The sequence below is a fragment of the Pogoniulus pusillus genome, chromosome 40 (genome assembly GCF_015220805.1).
Source record: "Pogoniulus pusillus isolate bPogPus1 chromosome 40, bPogPus1.pri, whole genome shotgun sequence".
NCBI lineage: Eukaryota > Metazoa > Chordata > Aves > Piciformes > Lybiidae > Pogoniulus > Pogoniulus pusillus.
Window position 1 is genome coordinate 6,901,200 of NC_087303.1, and position 16,357 is coordinate 6,917,556.

General features: G+C 57.0%; 1 protein-coding gene across 3 annotated transcripts in view; it reads left to right on the forward strand.

Annotated features, from left to right (window-relative positions):
• Positions 1-16,357, forward strand: part of EFTUD2 (elongation factor Tu GTP binding domain containing 2) — a 33,821-nt gene that overhangs the window by 5,732 nt on the left and 11,732 nt on the right. For all 3 annotated transcript variants that reach the window (XM_064174550.1, XM_064174553.1, XM_064174551.1), the window contains exons 8-18: positions 1,474-1,564; positions 3,954-4,036; positions 4,468-4,634; positions 8,828-8,952; positions 11,201-11,264; positions 11,632-11,722; positions 12,613-12,748; positions 13,590-13,717; positions 14,919-15,112; positions 15,245-15,356; positions 16,038-16,178. In XM_064174550.1, the coding sequence (XP_064030620.1) occupies positions 1,474-1,564; positions 3,954-4,036; positions 4,468-4,634; positions 8,828-8,952; positions 11,201-11,264; positions 11,632-11,722; positions 12,613-12,748; positions 13,590-13,717; positions 14,919-15,112; positions 15,245-15,356; positions 16,038-16,178 (1,332 nt within the window). The remainder of the gene's footprint in view (positions 1-1,473; positions 1,565-3,953; positions 4,037-4,467; positions 4,635-8,827; positions 8,953-11,200; positions 11,265-11,631; positions 11,723-12,612; positions 12,749-13,589; positions 13,718-14,918; positions 15,113-15,244; positions 15,357-16,037; positions 16,179-16,357) is intronic.

Consider the following 16,357-nt stretch of genomic DNA (forward strand, 5'->3'; position numbering starts at 1 on the left):
CCTGGCACCAAGTGCCTCATCCAGCCTCCTTTTAAACACCTCCTCCTCTAGGCAGGACTCCACCAACTCCCCGGGCAGCCCATTCCAATGCCAATCTCTCTTTCTGTCCAGAACTACTTCCTAAAGCCATCCTGACCCTGCCCTGGCACAGCTTCAGCCTCTGTCCCCTTCTTCTGTCCCTGGCTGCCTGGCAGCAGAGCCCAACCCCACCTGGGTACAGCCTCCCTGCAGGCAGCTGCAGGCAGCAATGAGCTCTGCCCTGAGCCTCCTCTGCTGCAGGCTGTACCCCCCCAGCTCCCTCAGCCTCTCCTCACAGGGCTGTGCTCCAGGCCCCTCCCCAGCCTTGCTGCCCTTCTCCAAACACCTTCCAGCACCTCAGCATCTGAACCCCCTCAGCTCCCTGCTTTCAGAACAGCCATGTCTGAGTCTGCTGTGACAGGAGCTGTGAGCTGCCTGCTCTGAGCTGTGCTGTGAATGGGAGGCTCATTTTGTCCTACTTGCTAAATATTGCCACGACCAGCAGAGCCCTCTGAAGCTTTCTATTTCCCTTCATCTTCATGCTCTGCTCATTCACTGAGTGATCAGATCTTATGCTCTGAGGCATCACCTGAGAGCAGCAGAAGGGCAAAAGCTACCTCTGCTGCCTCTCTGGTGCTGCATATTGGACATCCTCATGGCTTGTGCCGTGGTGCCAGGCAGAGCCAGTCTGGGTGGCAGAGCTGGGCTGGAGACTGCGGCAGGCTAAGGGTGATCCGGGCTGGATGGTTCCCCCCTTTTCTTGCCCCCCTCCTTTTCTTGCCCCCCTCCTTTTCTTGCCCCCCTCCTTTTCTTGCCCCCCTCCTTTTCTTGCCCCCCTCCTTTTCTTGCCCCCCTCCTTTTCTTGCCCCCCCCCTTTTCTTGCCCCCCCCTTTTCTTGCCCCCCTCCTTTTCTTGCCCCCCTCCTTTTCTTGCCCCCCTCCTTTTCTTGCCCCCCTCCTTTTCTTGCCCCCCTCCTTTTCTTGCCCCCCTCCTTTTCTTGCCCCCCTCCTTTTCTTGCCCCCCTCCTTTTCTTGCCCCCCTCCTTTTCTTGCCCCCCTCCTTTTCTTGCCCCCCCTTGCGCCCCCCCTTCTTGCCCCCCCCTTCTTGCCCCCCCCTTTTCCTTCCTCCCCCCCCCATTCGTTCATCCCCCCCCCTTTTCCTTCCTCCCCCCCCCTTTTCCTTCCTCCCCCCCCGCTTTTCCTTCCTCCCCCCCGCTTTTCCTTCCTCCCCCCCCCTTTTCCTTCCTCCCCCCCCCTTTTCCTTCCTCCCCCCCCCTTTTCCTTCCTCCCCCCCCTTGAGCACCCTGTGCTGGTGGGAGCTGGCAAGGGGTTGGTGCTGGGTGGTGTTTAAGGTCCCTTCCAACTCAAGCTGTTGTATGCCTGTGAATGCTTCACATCTCCACCTGGTGATTTTGCTCTCCCTGCTGTCAGCTGACCCTGGGGTCCTGTCTTGCAGAGGGGAGTGGGGATCAAGAGCACCCCAGTGACCATTGTCCTGCCAGACACCAAAGGAAAGTCCTTTCTCTTCAACATCATCGACACTCCAGGTGACTGTGATCCTAGAAGTCCTGCTTTGGGACCCACTTGGCTGCTGATGGCTTGGGTGGAGGCTTTAGTGGGTCAAGAACTGGCTGGTGGCTGGCACCAGAGTGCTGGGGGGTGGAGCTGAGCCCAGCTGATGGCAGGGCACAGGAGGTGTTCCTAGGCTCAGTGCTGGGGGCAGCTCTGTTCAATGTCTGCAGCCATGAGCTGGGTGAGGAGATTGAGACACCCCCAGGGAGGCTGCAGGTGGCACCAAGCTGGGGGCAGTGGTGATCTGCTGCAGGGCAGGAGGCTCTGCAGAGGGCCCTGGGCAGGCTGGAGCCAGGGGCTGAGCCCAATGGGAGGAGGTTCAGCAAGGCCAAGGGCTGGGTCCTGCACTTGGCTCACAGCAAGCCCAGGAAGGCTCCAGGCTGGGGCAGAGTGGCTGAAAGTGGCCAGCAGAAAGGCCCTGGGGGTGCTGGTGAACAGCAGCTGGAGATGAGCCAGGAGGTGCCCAGGTGGGCAAGGAGGGCACCAGCAGCCTGGCCTGGGTCAGCAGTGGAATGGGCAGCAGGAGGAGGGCAGGGGTTGTGCCCCTGTGCTGGGCACTGGGGAGGCCACAGCTGGATGCTGGGTGCAGGTTTGGGCTCTTCACTGCCAGAAGGACATTGAGAGGCTGCAGCAGGGCCAGAGAAGGGCAAGGAAGGTGGGGAAGGGTCTGGAGAAGAGAGCTGGGGAGGAGCAGCTGAGGGAGCTGGGGGGATGCAGTGTGGGGAGGAGGAGGCTGAGGGAGACCTCATTGCTCTCTGCAGCTCCCTGAGAGGAGGCTGCAGTGAAGTGAGGGTTGGGCTCCTTGCCCAAAGAACAGGGTGAGAGGAAATGGCATCAAGATGCACCAGGGAAAGTTTAGATTGGACACTAGAAGAAATTTCTTGACTGAAAGGGTTCCCAACCCCTGGTTCAGGCTGCCCAGGGAGGTGGCTGAAACTCCTCCAGGGATGGGGAGTCAGAGATGTGGTGCTGAGGGCCATGGTTCAGCCCCAGCCTTGTCAGAGCTGGGGAGTGCTTGGACTGGATGAGCTTTTCCAAGCAAGATGGTTCTGTGGTGGGCAGCTTGGGGTGGGGAGCAGTGACCTGAGGTTTCTCTCTTCAATAAACATCTTTGGTTCCATGGATAGTGCTGGTGAGAGGAGCAGAGCTGTGAGAAGATGTGGTGGTAGTGGTCAGCAAGGGCCTCTGGGGGCACTGGGATGTGCTCTCAGGAAAGCAAGGGCAGAATCTGTGCCCTGGAACCTCACTGATTCAGCTGGAAGTGGCACTGAGGTGCAGTGAACCCCTGGGAAGTTGTCCTTCACGGGTGGAAACCCATTCCTTGTGGCTTTAGCAGATGGTTCTAGAGGCAAATGGCATCAAGGTGATTGCAGATGCAGCAAGTGACAGGACAAGAGAAAAGGGCTCAAGGCTCAAGTTGTGCCTGGGCAGGTTCAGGTTGGATATGAGGAAAAATGTCTTCCCAGCAGGGTTCTCAGGCACTGGCCCAGGAAGGTGCTGGAGTCCCCATCCCTGGAGGCGTTTCAGAGCCCCCTGGGTGTGGTGCTGATGGAGGTGGTTCAGTGGCTCGCAGTGGTGGGACTGAGCTGTGGGCAAGCAGTTGGACTTGATGGTCGCAGAGGTCTCTTCCAGCATCAGCAGTTCTGTGGTTCTGTGATCCCAGCCCAGTCCTGAGCCTTTAGCTGAGCTCATTCCTCTGCAGTCTGCTGAGCAGTAGCAGCTGTGCTGCTGGCAGGTTGTGCTTCCTGGAGAGCTGATGGGGCTGGAGATGTTCCACTCGAGTGAGGAGAAGCACGAGTGGGACTGGGCTCTCCAGCTCTGGCCGTGCACAGCAGGGACTGTGCCTCTCTCAAATGCTGCTGTCCCACAGTGAGGCTCTCAGCAAGCTCCCTCAAGCCTCTGGTGAGCTCCTGTGGGGGGAATCAGTTTGTGATAAGAATCCAAAGCCAGACTTTGGGGAAGAGGCTCTTGGGATGCATCTGTTGAGTTGCAGCCCAGGATGGGGGAGGTTAGAGTGCAGGAGGAGAGGAGAGGGAGAAGCATCTGTTGTTCTTTGCTGAGAATTAATCTTCTTTTTTTCCCTCAAGTGCTTGCACTGAGCTGTGAGAGCAGCAGTGAGGACTGTGAGCAGAAGTGCCTGTGAAAGGAGTTGTTTGTGTCCACAGAAAATAGCTCTCGAGCCGAAACAAATCGCACCGAGCCGCAGCGGCTCAGCTGCTGCTGGGCCCCAGTCTGAGCAGGAGCCTGGCCTTGGCCTGCCTTGCTGGATGCTGTGGCCAGAGTGAGCTGCAGAGCAGGGCTCAGCTTTGCACCCCCCATGCTGCTGAGGCCTTGCTCTGCCCCTCACCAGCCCTCTCTCTGCAGGCCATGTCAACTTCTCTGACGAGGTGACCGCTGGCCTTCGCATCTCGGACGGCGTCGTGCTCTTCATCGACGCGGCTGAGGGGGTGAGTGCCAGCTTCTGGGGGCAGCCTTCACAGTCATTGCCTCTGGAGGCTTCAATCCTGCCTTAGCACAAAGGCCTGGCATGGTTCAGCTTTCTGGGTGAGGAGTTTCTGGAGGACAGTTTGGGAAGCGAGCGTGTTCCAGCCAGCACTGGGAGCTGAGCCCCTGGCCTCGGCGTGCAGGCTGCTGTGATGCCTGCCACCTGGAGGCAGATGATCTAATTTGTTTGCTTCTCCATCCTCATGATACCTAGAACTGAGCAGGTTATTTGTGGCAGAGATGTCCAAGGGGTAGGATTCAAGGAACTCAGCTGGGTTAGCACCCAGGCCACTGAGCTTAGGCTCAGCTAAGGGTCGCTGCGCTGCCTGTCACGCCCTAGATAGCATTCGGCGAAGGGCTTTGGCTAGGGGGGGCTGTGCTGCTGTCCCTGCAGGTGATGCTGAACACAGAGAGGCTGATCAAGCACGCGGTGCAGGAGAGGTTGGCAGTGACTGTGTGCATCAACAAGATCGACAGACTGATCCTGGAGCTGAAGCTGCCCCCCACGGACGCCTACTACAAACTGCGGCACATCGTGGACGAGGTCAATGGCCTGATCAGGTAGGAGGCTGCTGCTTGCTGGCCCTGCCCCACTGCTGCTGCTGCTGCTTCTCTCTCTGCCTGAAAGCAGAGGACTTTGTCTCTTGAGATATTGAATCATAGAAGATCACAGAACCACAGAATGTTAGGGATTGAAAAGGACCTTGAGAGGTTGAGTCCAACCTCCTGCCGGAGCAGAGTCACCCAGGGCAGGGCACACAGGAACACATCCAAGTGGGTCTTAAAACCCTCCAGAGAAGGAGACTCCACAGCCTCTCTGGGCAGCCTGCTCCAGGGCTCTGTCAGCCTCACAGCAAAGAAGCTTCCCCTCATGTTGAGGTAGAACCTCCTGGGTTCCAGCTTGTACCTGTTGTTCCTTGTCCTATCACTGAGCACCACCAGAGCCTGGCACCTTCATCCTGACACCTCAGATATCTATGGGCATTGATCAGATCTACTCTCAGCCTTCTCTTCTCCACACTGAGCAGCCTCAGGGCTCTCAGCCTTTCTTCATAAGAGAGATGTTTGAGTCTCTTCATAGTCCTTGTAGCTCTCTTCTGGACTCTGCAGTAGGTCACTCTCTCTCTTCTTGAGACAGGAGGAACCACTGGAAATTCATCTCAGCCAATATGTTGAACTCATTGGTCTGTTCTCCCAAGTACCAAGCAATAGGACAAGAGGAAACATCCCTGAGTTGTGCCAGGGGAGGTTCAGGTTGGACATGGGGAACAATTTCTGCCCTGGAATAGAAGGCCCAGGGAAGTGGTGGAGTCCTCATCCCTGGAGGGATTTAAGAACCACGGAGAAGTGCAGAGGGCTGTGGTTTAGTTCTGACCTGGCAGTGCTGGTTGGACTCCATGATCTGAAAGGTCTCTTCCAACCAAAACGATTCCCAGAGTCCGAGTTTGGCAGGAGCAGCTCTTCCTGACAGCTTTTGTGCTTCAGCTCTTTTTTAACCCTAATAAAAAGTAGGAAAATTGGACACATGACCAGAGCAGGGAACCTCTCTGCTTGCAGATGTCTCAGATACACTGAAATCTGCTGGGCAGCCTCCCAAATTGTAGGCTGAGATCTCTCAAGTTCCTAATTAGTTGCAAAGCTAACAGGAACTCACTGGCCTGACCCCTGCACAGAAGCTGCTGCTGCTGTGGACAGATCTTGCAGGAGCCTGCTCAGAGCAGGCAGAGCCATCTTCAGCTTCCACAGGAGCACTGCATCACTTCTGGGGCCTGCTTCTGCAGCCAGGGACTCCTTAACAGCATCTCCCCTTCAAATTAGTGTGGATTTGCACACAAGCCTCCGTGCCTCTGCTCAGTTGCTCCTGGCATGAAGCAGGGTATTTATCCTGTCCAGCTCACTTGTGGGCTCATTAAAGCTGTTTGGATTCAAATCCATCCCTGCTTTATTGCTCTGGTTTCACCCCAGCTGGCAACTAAACACCACAAGGCTGCTGCTCACTCCCCCACAGCAGGACTGGGGCAGAACAAGTGAAACTCTTGGGTTGAGTTAAAGGCAGCTTAGTGGAACAGGAAGGGAAGAAAACAATGCTAATGGTAATAAAGTTTAATGATCAGAGGAGCAGAACAGAACACACAGAAGAGGAGAGGCACACTGTGATTGCTCACTGCCTGCTGACTGAGCAGAGAATCACAGCATGGCAGGGCTTGGAAGGGACCTCCAAGGTCATCCAGCACAACCCTCCCTGCCACAGCAGGGGCACCCAGGGCAGGTCACACAGGAACTCCTCCAGGTGGGGCTTGCAAATCTCCAGAGGAGCCTCCACAGCCTCTCTGAGCAGCCTGCTCCAGGGCCCCTGCACCCTCACAGCAAGGAAGTTTGTTCTCATACTGAGATGTAACTTCCTGGGTTCCAGATTGTGCCCATTGCCCCTTGTCCCATCAGTGGGCACATCTGGGCAGAGCCTGGCCCCCTCTTGCTCCCCACCCCTCAGATAGCTGTAAGCATTGATCAGGTCCCCTCTCAGCCTTCTCTTCTCCAGACTAACCAGCCCCAGGCCTCTCAGCCTTTCCTCCTCATACAGACGTTTCAGATGCTTCATCATCCTTGTAGCCTCCATTGATCTCTCTCCAGTAGTTCCCTGTCCCTCTTGACCTGGGAAGCCCAGAGCTGGACACACTGCCCAGGCAGTTCCTGAGCAGCAGCCCCTGGACAGCTTTCCCCCCAGCCTCTGTGGCACTGCATGGTCTGGAATATCCCTTTGGCCACTTGGGATCAACTGTCCTGGCTGAGTCTCTTTCCAGCTACTTGTGCCCCTCCAGCCTCCTTGCTGGCAGAGCACGAGGAGCTGACAGGTCCTTGGTTTGTTTGGAACACTGCTTAGCAACAGCTGCAAACACGAGGAGTTGACCGCCTGTACAGATGGGCAGAGTCCAATGGGATGGGGTTCAATAGCTCCAAGTGCAGGGTGCTGCACTTTGGCTACAGCAACCCCATGGAGAGATACAGGCTGGGGTCAGAGTGGCTGAGAGCAGCCAAACAGAGAGGGATCTGGGGGTGCTGATTGATACCCGCCTGAACATGAGCCAGCAGTGTGCCCAGGTGGCCAAGAGAGCCAGTGGCATCCTGGCCTGCATCAGCAATGGTGTGGTCAGCAGGAGCAGGGAGGTCATTCTGCCCCTGTACTCTGCACTGGTTAGACCACACCTTGAGTGCTGTGTTCAGTTCTGGGCCCCCCAGTTTAGGAGGGACATTGAGATGCTTGAGCGTGTCCAGAGAAGGGCAACGAGGCTGGGGAGAGGCCTTGAGCACAGCCCTACGAGGAGAGGCTGAGGGAGCTGGGATTGGTTAGCCTGGAGAAGAGGAGGCTCAGGGCAGACCTCATTGCTGTCTGCAACTACCTGAGGGGAGGTTGTGGCCAGGAGGAGGTTGCTCTCTTCTCTCAGGTGGCCAGCACCAGAAGGAGAGGACACAGCCTCAGGCTGTGCCAGGGGAGATTTAGGCTGGAGGTGAGGAGAAAGTTCTTCCCTGAGAGAGTCATTGGGCACTGGAATGGGCTGCCCGGGGAGGTGGTGGAGTCGCCGTCCCTGGAGCTGTTCAAGGCAGGACTGGACGTGGCACTTGGTGCCATGGTCTGGCCTTGAGCTCTGTGCTAAAGGGTTGGACTTGATGAGCTGTGAGGTCTCTTCCAACCCTGATGATACTGTGATACTGTGAGTTATCAGCACTGCTCTCATCCCACATCCAGAGCACAGCACTGCCCAACACTGGCACATTCACTCCATCCCAGCCCAAAGGGCCTCAGGCTGCCCCAGGAGAGGTTTAGGTTGGACACTGGGAACAATTTCGTTCCATAAAGGGTTGTGAAGGCCTGGCCCTGGCTGCCCAGAGCAGTGGTGGAGTCTCCATCCCAGAAGGGGTTGATTAGAAGAGGGCAGGGATTGTCCCCTTGGACTTGGCACTGTGAGGTGAGGCCACACCTTGAGTGCAGTTTTGGGCTTTCACTGCAGGGAGGACACTGAGAGGCTGGAGCAGGTCCAGAGAAGGACAAGGAAGCTGGGGAAGGGTCTGGAGAAGAGGGCTGGGGAGGAGCAGCTGAGGGAGGAGCACCTGAGGGAGCTGGGGGTGTTCAGCCTGGAGAAGAGGAGGCTGAGGGAGACCTCATTGCTCTTTATGGCTCCCTGAGAGGAGGCTGCAGTGTGGTTGGGGTTGGGCTCTGCTCCCAGAGCAATAGGATGAGAGGAGAAGCCCTCAAGTTGCCCCAGGGGAGGTTTAGGTTGGACATGAAGACCAATTTCTTCCCCTTGGGGCTGCCCAGGGCAGTGGTGGAGTCCTCACCTCGGGAGGTCTTTCAGAGCTGTGTAGCTGTGGTGCTGAGGACCATGGTTGGTGGTGCCCTGGGGCAGTGCTGGGTAAAGGCTTGGACTGGAGGATCTTAAATGTCCCAACCAGAGCAGCCCTTGCTTGACTGATCAGTTTTGCTGCCTCTTTTTTTGGGGCAAGGAAAACTCCACCTGTCAGCAGCCACAGCCCACTCGTGCTGGTGTCTCTAGTCCTAGATCTTGAAGCACTTTTTGCTCACTGCTGCTTGGCCTCCCTGGGCCTGACCCCCAAGCTGCGGCGGCACCGCAGCCTGCTCCGAGGTGCTCTTTGGCACCGTGGAGTCTTTGCCTGCCTGCTCTTTGGTGTGGGAAGTGGATTTTAGTGTCTGCCACGGTTCCTAGCAGTGATGTGATGTTTTTTCTGTCTCCTCTCAGCATGTATTCCACCGATGAGAACCTCATTCTGTCTCCCCTTCTGGGCAACGTCTGCTTCTCCAGCTCGCAGTACAGCATCTGCTTCACGCTGGGATCCTTCGCCAAGATCTATGCAGACACATATGGTGAGGATTATCCAGACACCTCCTGCTCTGCAGCAGCTCCTTCCTTAACCTTTCTCTGCTGAGCCTTTCTAAGCCATTCAGCTTTGACTTTCACTGCACTTACATGGCTCTTTAATTTCTAGGAGTGGAGAAGTGCAGGGTTCTACACCTTGGCCACAACGACCCCAAACAGCACTACAGGCTGGGGCCAGAGTGGCTGAGAGCAGCCAGGGAGAGAGGGACCTGGGGGTGCTGATAGAGAGGAGCTGAAGAGGAGGCAGCAGTGTGCCCAAGTGGGCAGGAGAACCAATGGCTTCCTGGGCTGGCTCAGGAGCAGTGTGGGCAGCAGGACAAGGGAGGTTCTTCTGCCCCTGTGCTCAGCACTGCTCAGGCCACATCTTGAGTGCTGTGTCCATTGCAGAGAGATGTTGAGGTGCTGGAGGGTGCCCAGAGAAGGGCAGCAAGGCTGGAGGGGGGCCTGGAGCACAGCCCTGTGAGGAGAGGCTGAGGGAACTGGGGGTGTGCAGCCTGCAGCAGAGGAGGCTCAGGGCAGTGCTCATTGCTGTCTGCAGCTACCTGCAGGGAGGCTGTAGCCAGGTGGGGTTGGGCTCTGCTGCCAGGCAACCATCAACAGAACAAAGGGACCCAGCCTGAAGCTGTGGCAGGGCAGGTCTAGGCTGGATGTGAGGAGGAAGTTGTTGTCAGAGAGAGTGATTGGCATTGGAATGGGCTGCCCAGGGAGGTGGTGGAGTGGCTGTGGCTGGAGGTGTTGCAGCCAAGCCTGGCTGGGGCACTTAGTGCCATGGTCTGGTTGGTTGGGCAGGGCTGGGTGCTAGGTTGGGCTGCGTGAGCCTGGAGCTCTCTTCCATCCTGCTTGATTTGATGATTCTAAGTGCTGGAGGTCTGAGCCCAGGGTGGTTAAAAGCAAGACTGCAGTTGCATCTTGTTCTGTAGGGAGTTTCTCCTGAGGAGTGTCTCTGGAGCCAGCAGCCAGTGGTTTACACTCCTAAGCAGCAAAACCAAGCCCTGCTATGGCAGCTGAAGGCTTTGTGCTTTGCCTCATCACCACAGCTTGGAGGCCAAGCAGTTAAGTTCTGCCCGTCTGCAGAGAAGTCTCCAGAGGCTCAGGCTGGGCTGCAGCCAGGCACAGGCTGGGCCCAGAAGGTTTTGCACTTTTGCCCTCTTTCTTTTTTAAGAATCTGTCTTCTTCTGGCTGTGATTTAATTTTCTGCTCCCCAGGTGCCCACTTAGGGCAATGTGCCACTTGTAGGAGTGGGCTTTTTGCTGGCCTGAGCCAGGGCTTTTGAAGTCTGAGGCTGGGGAGCTGGGGCTGAGGGGAGAAGGATGGCACAGAGCAGCTGGCCTGGCTCTTCTGAAGTAGTTAGCCCGAGGGAGGCTGAAGTTGTAGAGGTCAGGGACTGCTGTGTCAGGACTGTCACGTGTCCCCAGGAGTGTGCAGGCACAGATGAGCTCTCTGCATGGAGCAGCTTTAGCTCAGTGCCCCTTCCTTGGGGGCCTGGTGAAGGTGCAGTGGGTGGGGACCACAGGGCAGGCCCGAGCTGAGCAGGAGCTCCAAGCCAGAAACGTTTGGTTGTGGCCATGGGGGCTCTGATGTGCAGCCACCACACTTCAGCTGCCATCAGTTGCAGGAGCTTCACTGTCAGAACTGCAGCCACCATGAAATTCCTCTGCCTGCACATCTGCCCCCAGCAAAAGCTTGTTGGGAAGCTGCTGGAGGTGATCACTGCTGTCGTCCTCTTTGCAAATGCACCCTGACAGCCATGCACTCCTCTGCTCCCTCAGCACTTGGGTGCTGGGCTCCATGCTGAGGGTGCCAGCTGAAGAGGACAAAAGGACCTGGAGATGTTCAGCTAGGCAGAAGATGCCTGTGGGGTGTCAACCATCCTGGCACCCTAGCACCACGCAGCGGGTCACAGCGTTTGGGAAGCAGAGCAGGTGCCAGGGTGTTCTGCAGCGAGGTGCTGCCTGGCCAGGCTCTCCTCAGCTCTTTGCAGCTCTGAGCCCGTGTGTGGCTGAGAGGTGCAGTGTTCTGAGGGGTCTGTGAGCCCCCAGGCTGTGGGCTCGGCCTCAGTGGGCTGCTTCCTGCCCCCTCTCTGCCTGGTCGGGGCTTAATCATTTGTTCCCTCACCAGCACTGCTCTCTTAAATCGAACCCTCAGGGTTGTTTTCAAAGCCCAAGCTCAAAGATCTGCAAGGTGAGAGCAGGGCAGAGACATCTGAGAGCCTTTTCCTTTGCCTTTTGCCTTCAGGAGACATCAACTACCAGGAGTTTGCGAAGCGGCTCTGGGGTGACATCTACTTCAACCCCAAGACGTAAGGGACCTGTGTCAGTGTCTGTCTGCCTGCATTCCCCCTCCTTTCCCTGCTGATCCAGATGATTAGGTGACCACTCAAGGTCCCTTCTGAGCAGAGCTGCCCTATGATCCTGTGTCCTGTGGTGTGGGAAGGGTTGTGCCAGGCCTTCTGCTTGGTGCCAATCCGTGTGGTCCTCTCAGACGCCGTAAGCAGGAGCAGAGAGGCTCCTCTGGCCTTCTTTTGGAGTAAGCCTCATTCCTGTGCCCCTGGAAGCTTCCTGGGAGGATTGAGGGGGGGGAAGAAAGCCTGGGAAGAGCAGTGGGGGTGCTTGCAGGAGTGCTTGCAGGGTGCTGCTCCTCATGGCTCTCCTCTGCTCTCCTGACAGGCGCAAGTTCACCAAGAAGGCTCCCACGAGCAGTTCCCAGCGCAGCTTTGTGGAGTTCATCCTGGAGCCTCTCTACAAGATCTTGGCTCAGGTCTGTGGTGGTTCATTCTGCTTCCCACAGCTCCAGAGAGGAGCAGCCAAGGGCTAGACATGGGGTGCTGTGCCTGTGGCACTCACCTGTCCTGTTCTTCAGTGGGATCTTCACAGGCTGCAGATCAGATTAAAGACTGAGCGAGGTTCTCCTCCCACTCTGTTCTGCCCTGGTGAGGCCATATCTGGAGTACTGTGTCCAGTTCTGGGCTCCTCAGTTCAAGTTGGACAGGGAACTGCTGAAGAGAGTCCAGGGGAGGCTCCAAAGGTACTGAGGGGCCTGGAGCAGCTCTGTGAGGAGCAAAGGCTGAGAGCCCTGGGGCTGAGAGCCTGCAGAAGAGCAGCTCCAGAGGGCAGCTGAGCAGTGCTCAGCAAGAGATTAAAGGGAGGGGGGCAGGAGGCTGGGGCCAGACTCTTGTCAGTGATGCCCAGGGACAGGACAAGGGGCAATGGGCACAAACTGGAACCCAGGAGGAAGAATTTGTTTGGTGTGAGGGTGCTGGAGGCCTGGAGCAGGCTTCCCAGAGAGGTTGTGGAGTCTCCTTTGGAGAGCTTCCAGACTCCCCCTGGTCATTGTGCTCCTGGGCAAGCTTCTGTGGGTGCCCTGCTTTGGCAGGGAGTTGGACTGGATGAGCTCCAGAGGTCCTTTCCAACCTCACCATGATGGAATTCAGGGATTTGGGGGTGCAGAGCTGTAGTGAGCAACTCCTTAACTACCTTCAGCCTTTCCAGTGCCCTCTGGTATCAGCCAAGCGATGTCTGAACCCAGCAGGCAGTTCCTTTGTGAGCTCTGAAGCAGAGCAGGTGGTGACTGCTCTGTGAAGCTGCAGCTGAGAGTCGCTGGCTTGGAGCCCCCCAGCAGGGCTGAGAGTGGTGCCTATTGCCTTGCAGGTGGTGGGGGATGTGGACACGACCCTGCCCAGGACTCTGGATGAACTTGGGATCCACCTGACCAAAGAGGAGCTGAAGCTGAACATCCGTCCCCTGCTGCGCCTGGTCTGCAAGAAGTTCTTTGGGGAGTTCACAGGTCACTGCTCCTTGTCCTCCCCCACCATGGCCCCTCTGCCCTGCTCCCACTCCAGCAGTTAGGGGTGGGGCAGCCACGGGGTGCCCACCTGCACCCCTCCTTTCTTGGCCTCCCAAACATGAAATGTTGAAGCATTGGCCCCAGGAATGGTTCCAGACCCTGCTCACATCTTGCCCCTTGCTGGGGGTGCTCTGCAGCCAGCAGGACTTTGCCTTGGCTTTCTTAGAGGCCACAGCAGCCTGGCCTGGATCAGCAGTGCTGTGCCCAGCAGGAGCAGGGCAGGGATTGTGCCCCTGGGCTGGGCACTGGGGAGGCCACAGATTGACTCCAGGGTTTGGTTTTATGCCACTCTCTGCCAGAAGGACATTGAGAGGCTGGAGCAGGGCAGCAAAGCTGGGAAAGGGTCTGGGAACAGGGCTGGGGAGGAGCAGCTGGGGGAGCTGGGGGGGTGCAGTATGGAGAAGAGGACGCTGAGGGAGACTTCATTGCTCTCTGCAGCTCCCTGAGAGGAGGCTGCAGTCAGGTGGGGTTTGGGCTCTGCTCCCTAGAATCAGGTGATAGAAGGAGACCTGAAATTGTGCCAGGGGAGGGTTAGGTTGGAGAGGAGGAAAAATTTCTTTTCTTTGCTGCAGGAGTGGGCAGGGCTTGGCACAGGCTGCCCAGGGAGGTGGTGGAGTGCCCATGGCTGGAGGTGCTTCAGCAGCCTGTGGCCATGGTGGGGTTGGGTTGCTGGTTGGACTGGATGAGCTTCGGAGATCTTCCCCAACCAAACCAGTTCTGTGATTCTCTTTCTCTCCTCTGTGCTGCTGACTCCTGTGCTGATGAAGTGTTGCTCTTGCAGGCTTTGTGGACATGTGTGTGCAGCACATCCCCTCCCCAAAGGTGGGGGCCAAGACCAAAATCGAGCACACCTACACTGGCGGCGTCGACTCCGACCTGGGCGAGGCCATGAGCGAGTGCGACCCTGACGTAAGCAACCTCTGCTGCTGTGCTCTGGGTCTCCAGCAGCCTGGCAGAGCCTTGGCAGGGCAGCAGCCTGGCAGAGCCTTGGCAGGGCAGCTGCCTGCCAGCCAGCTGCACACATTTGACTTGGAGCACTTGGAAACCTCTCATCCGATACCCAAACAAATCTCTTCACTCTGAGGACCTTCAGCTGCCTGCCAGGGCAGCCCTTGGGAGAGGGACTTGTGTGACAGTGAGGCACAGGACTAGGTCAGGACTTCTGAGCACGTGGGAGCTGCAGGGTGATTTTGTGTCCTTTTTTTGTCCCTTTTGTTGAAGTTTGATGTTTCTCTCCCAGACTGAGAAGGCTGAGCTGAGCTGATAAGAACCAGCCCACGTTAGTGGTCAGCACCTTCCTGAGCAGAGCCTTCACAGCCCTCTCTCCTCCAACAGCTTCTCCTGAGCTGTCACTCAGAGCTGTCTGGAGCCACCAACGCCAGCCAGCAGCTTCCTGAGGGACCTGCTCATGACTTTTGTTCTGCTGTCTGGGGAGAAAATGAATCTCTTACCTGGAGGAGTTGATTACCCTCGTGACTCCAGACAGTGGTGACTGTCACTGGATCACTGCCTGTGGAGTGACCTTATGGGACTGAGAGCTGTGACCTTTGGAAGCTGAGTTGCTCCAAGCTGCTTTGTAAGCTGGCAGACAACATTTGGGCTCGTGGCCTTGCCCCAAACTTTCTTTACTTCTCCTGAAGAGGAGGGAGGAGAGCTGCAGCAGAGTCAACCAGAGTCACTCCAGGGCCCACCATGTGGGAGGAAATGGAGAGAGACTTTTGCTGAGGGTGTCTAGAGACAGGCCAAGGGGGAATGGTTTGAGGCTGAGGGAGAGGAGGGTTAGACTGGAGCTGAGGAAGAAGTTCTGAAGTATGAGGGTGGTGAAAGTCTGGAACAGGCTGCCCTGGGATGCTGTGGATGCCTCCTCCCTGGAGGTGTTCCAGGCCAGGTTGGATGAGGCTGTAAGCAACCAAATCTAGTTGAGAGGTGTCCCTGCCCATGGCAAGGGAGGTTGGAATAGATCTCTAAGGCCCCTTCCAATCTAAGCCATTCTGTGAATGAGACTTGGCAGGTCAGAAGTGTTTCTGCATCAGCCCTTGGTGCCCAGGAGCCTGCAGCTCTGCAGCTGCTCCTCACCCACGTTTTGAAGGCTGCTTCCTCTCTCGGGCAGGGCCCACTGATGTGCCACACGACCAAGATGTACAGCACAGATGATGGGGTGCAGTTCCACGCCTTTGGCAGGGTGCTCAGTGGCACCATCCATGCTGGGCAGCCTGTGAAGGTCCTTGGAGAGAACTACACCCTGGAGGATGAGGAGGATTCCCAGATCTGCACCGTTGGCCGCCTCTGGATCTCGGTTGCCAGGTAGGGGAAGCTCTGGCACTGGGCTGCTTTGGGAGAGAGGAGGCACCTGGAGTCCCTGCTGCTGGGGACAGCACTGCCAGGGCCTGAAGCTGGCAGCAGGAAGCACTGCAGTGATGTTCTCCTGCCTTTTAGGTATCATATTGAGGTAAACAGGGTTCCTGCTGGCAACTGGGTGCTGATAGAAGGAGTGGACCAGCCCATAGTGAAGACTGCAACGGTCACAGAGCCTCGGGGCAACGAGGAGGTAACTGCAGAGCTGCTGCCACTCAGCCTTACAGGGACCCAGGGTGATGTGGCACAGCCAAGACACTGAGGGACTGGAGTGGGCCCAGAGAATGGCAATGAAGCTGGTGAAAGGGCTGGAGAACAGGACTGGGGAGGAGCAGCTGAGGGAGCTGTGGGTCTGCAGTGTGGAGAAGAGGAGGCTGAGGGAGACCTCATTGCTCTCTGCAGCTCCCTGAGAGGAGGCTGCTGTGAGGTGGGGGTTGGGCTCTTCTCACATGCAACAAGTGACAGGATGAGAGGAAATGGTCTCAAGGTGCACCAGGGGAGGTTTAGATTTGGTATTAGAAGAAAGTTCTTTACTGGAGGGGTTCTCTGAGCCTGGCACAGGCTGCCCAGGGAGATGGTTGAATCCCCATCCCCAGAGGTGTTTCAGAGGGGCAGAGACTTGGTGCTGAGGGATGTGGTTTAGGCCCAGCCTTAGCAGAGCTAGAGAATGGTTGGACTGGATGATCTCAGAGGTCTTTTCCAACCAAAATGGTTCTGTGACTGTTCTGTGATCCCCAAAGCTGCAGTGATGAGGTTCCCAAAACCTCGTCTGCTGAGGAGCCCTGGCACAGGAGCCAGCAAGGGAAAGAACAGAGCACTCCAGAGGCCATCTCACGGTGCAGAGCTGCAGCTCTTTGTCCTTCCCTGCTTTCAGGCTCAGATCTTCCGTCCTCTGAAGTTCAACACCACCTCTGTCATCAAGATAGCTGTGGAGCCAGTCAACCCCTCTGAGCTGCCCAAGATGCTGGATGGCCTCCGCAAAGTCAACAAGAGCTACCCCTCACTCACCACCAAGGTGCTGCTGCTGCTGCTGCTCCCCCCGTGGGCCACAGCTCCACAATCAGTTTGGCTTCTGTTTTGCTGTGGGACTCCTCCTGTTGCTGAATCAGCTGGGAAGAGGGAACTTAAATCCAGCAGAGCCTCAGGCCCCAGGGAGACAGCCTTCTGCAGAGCACCTCAGCACCTCCTGCTAGA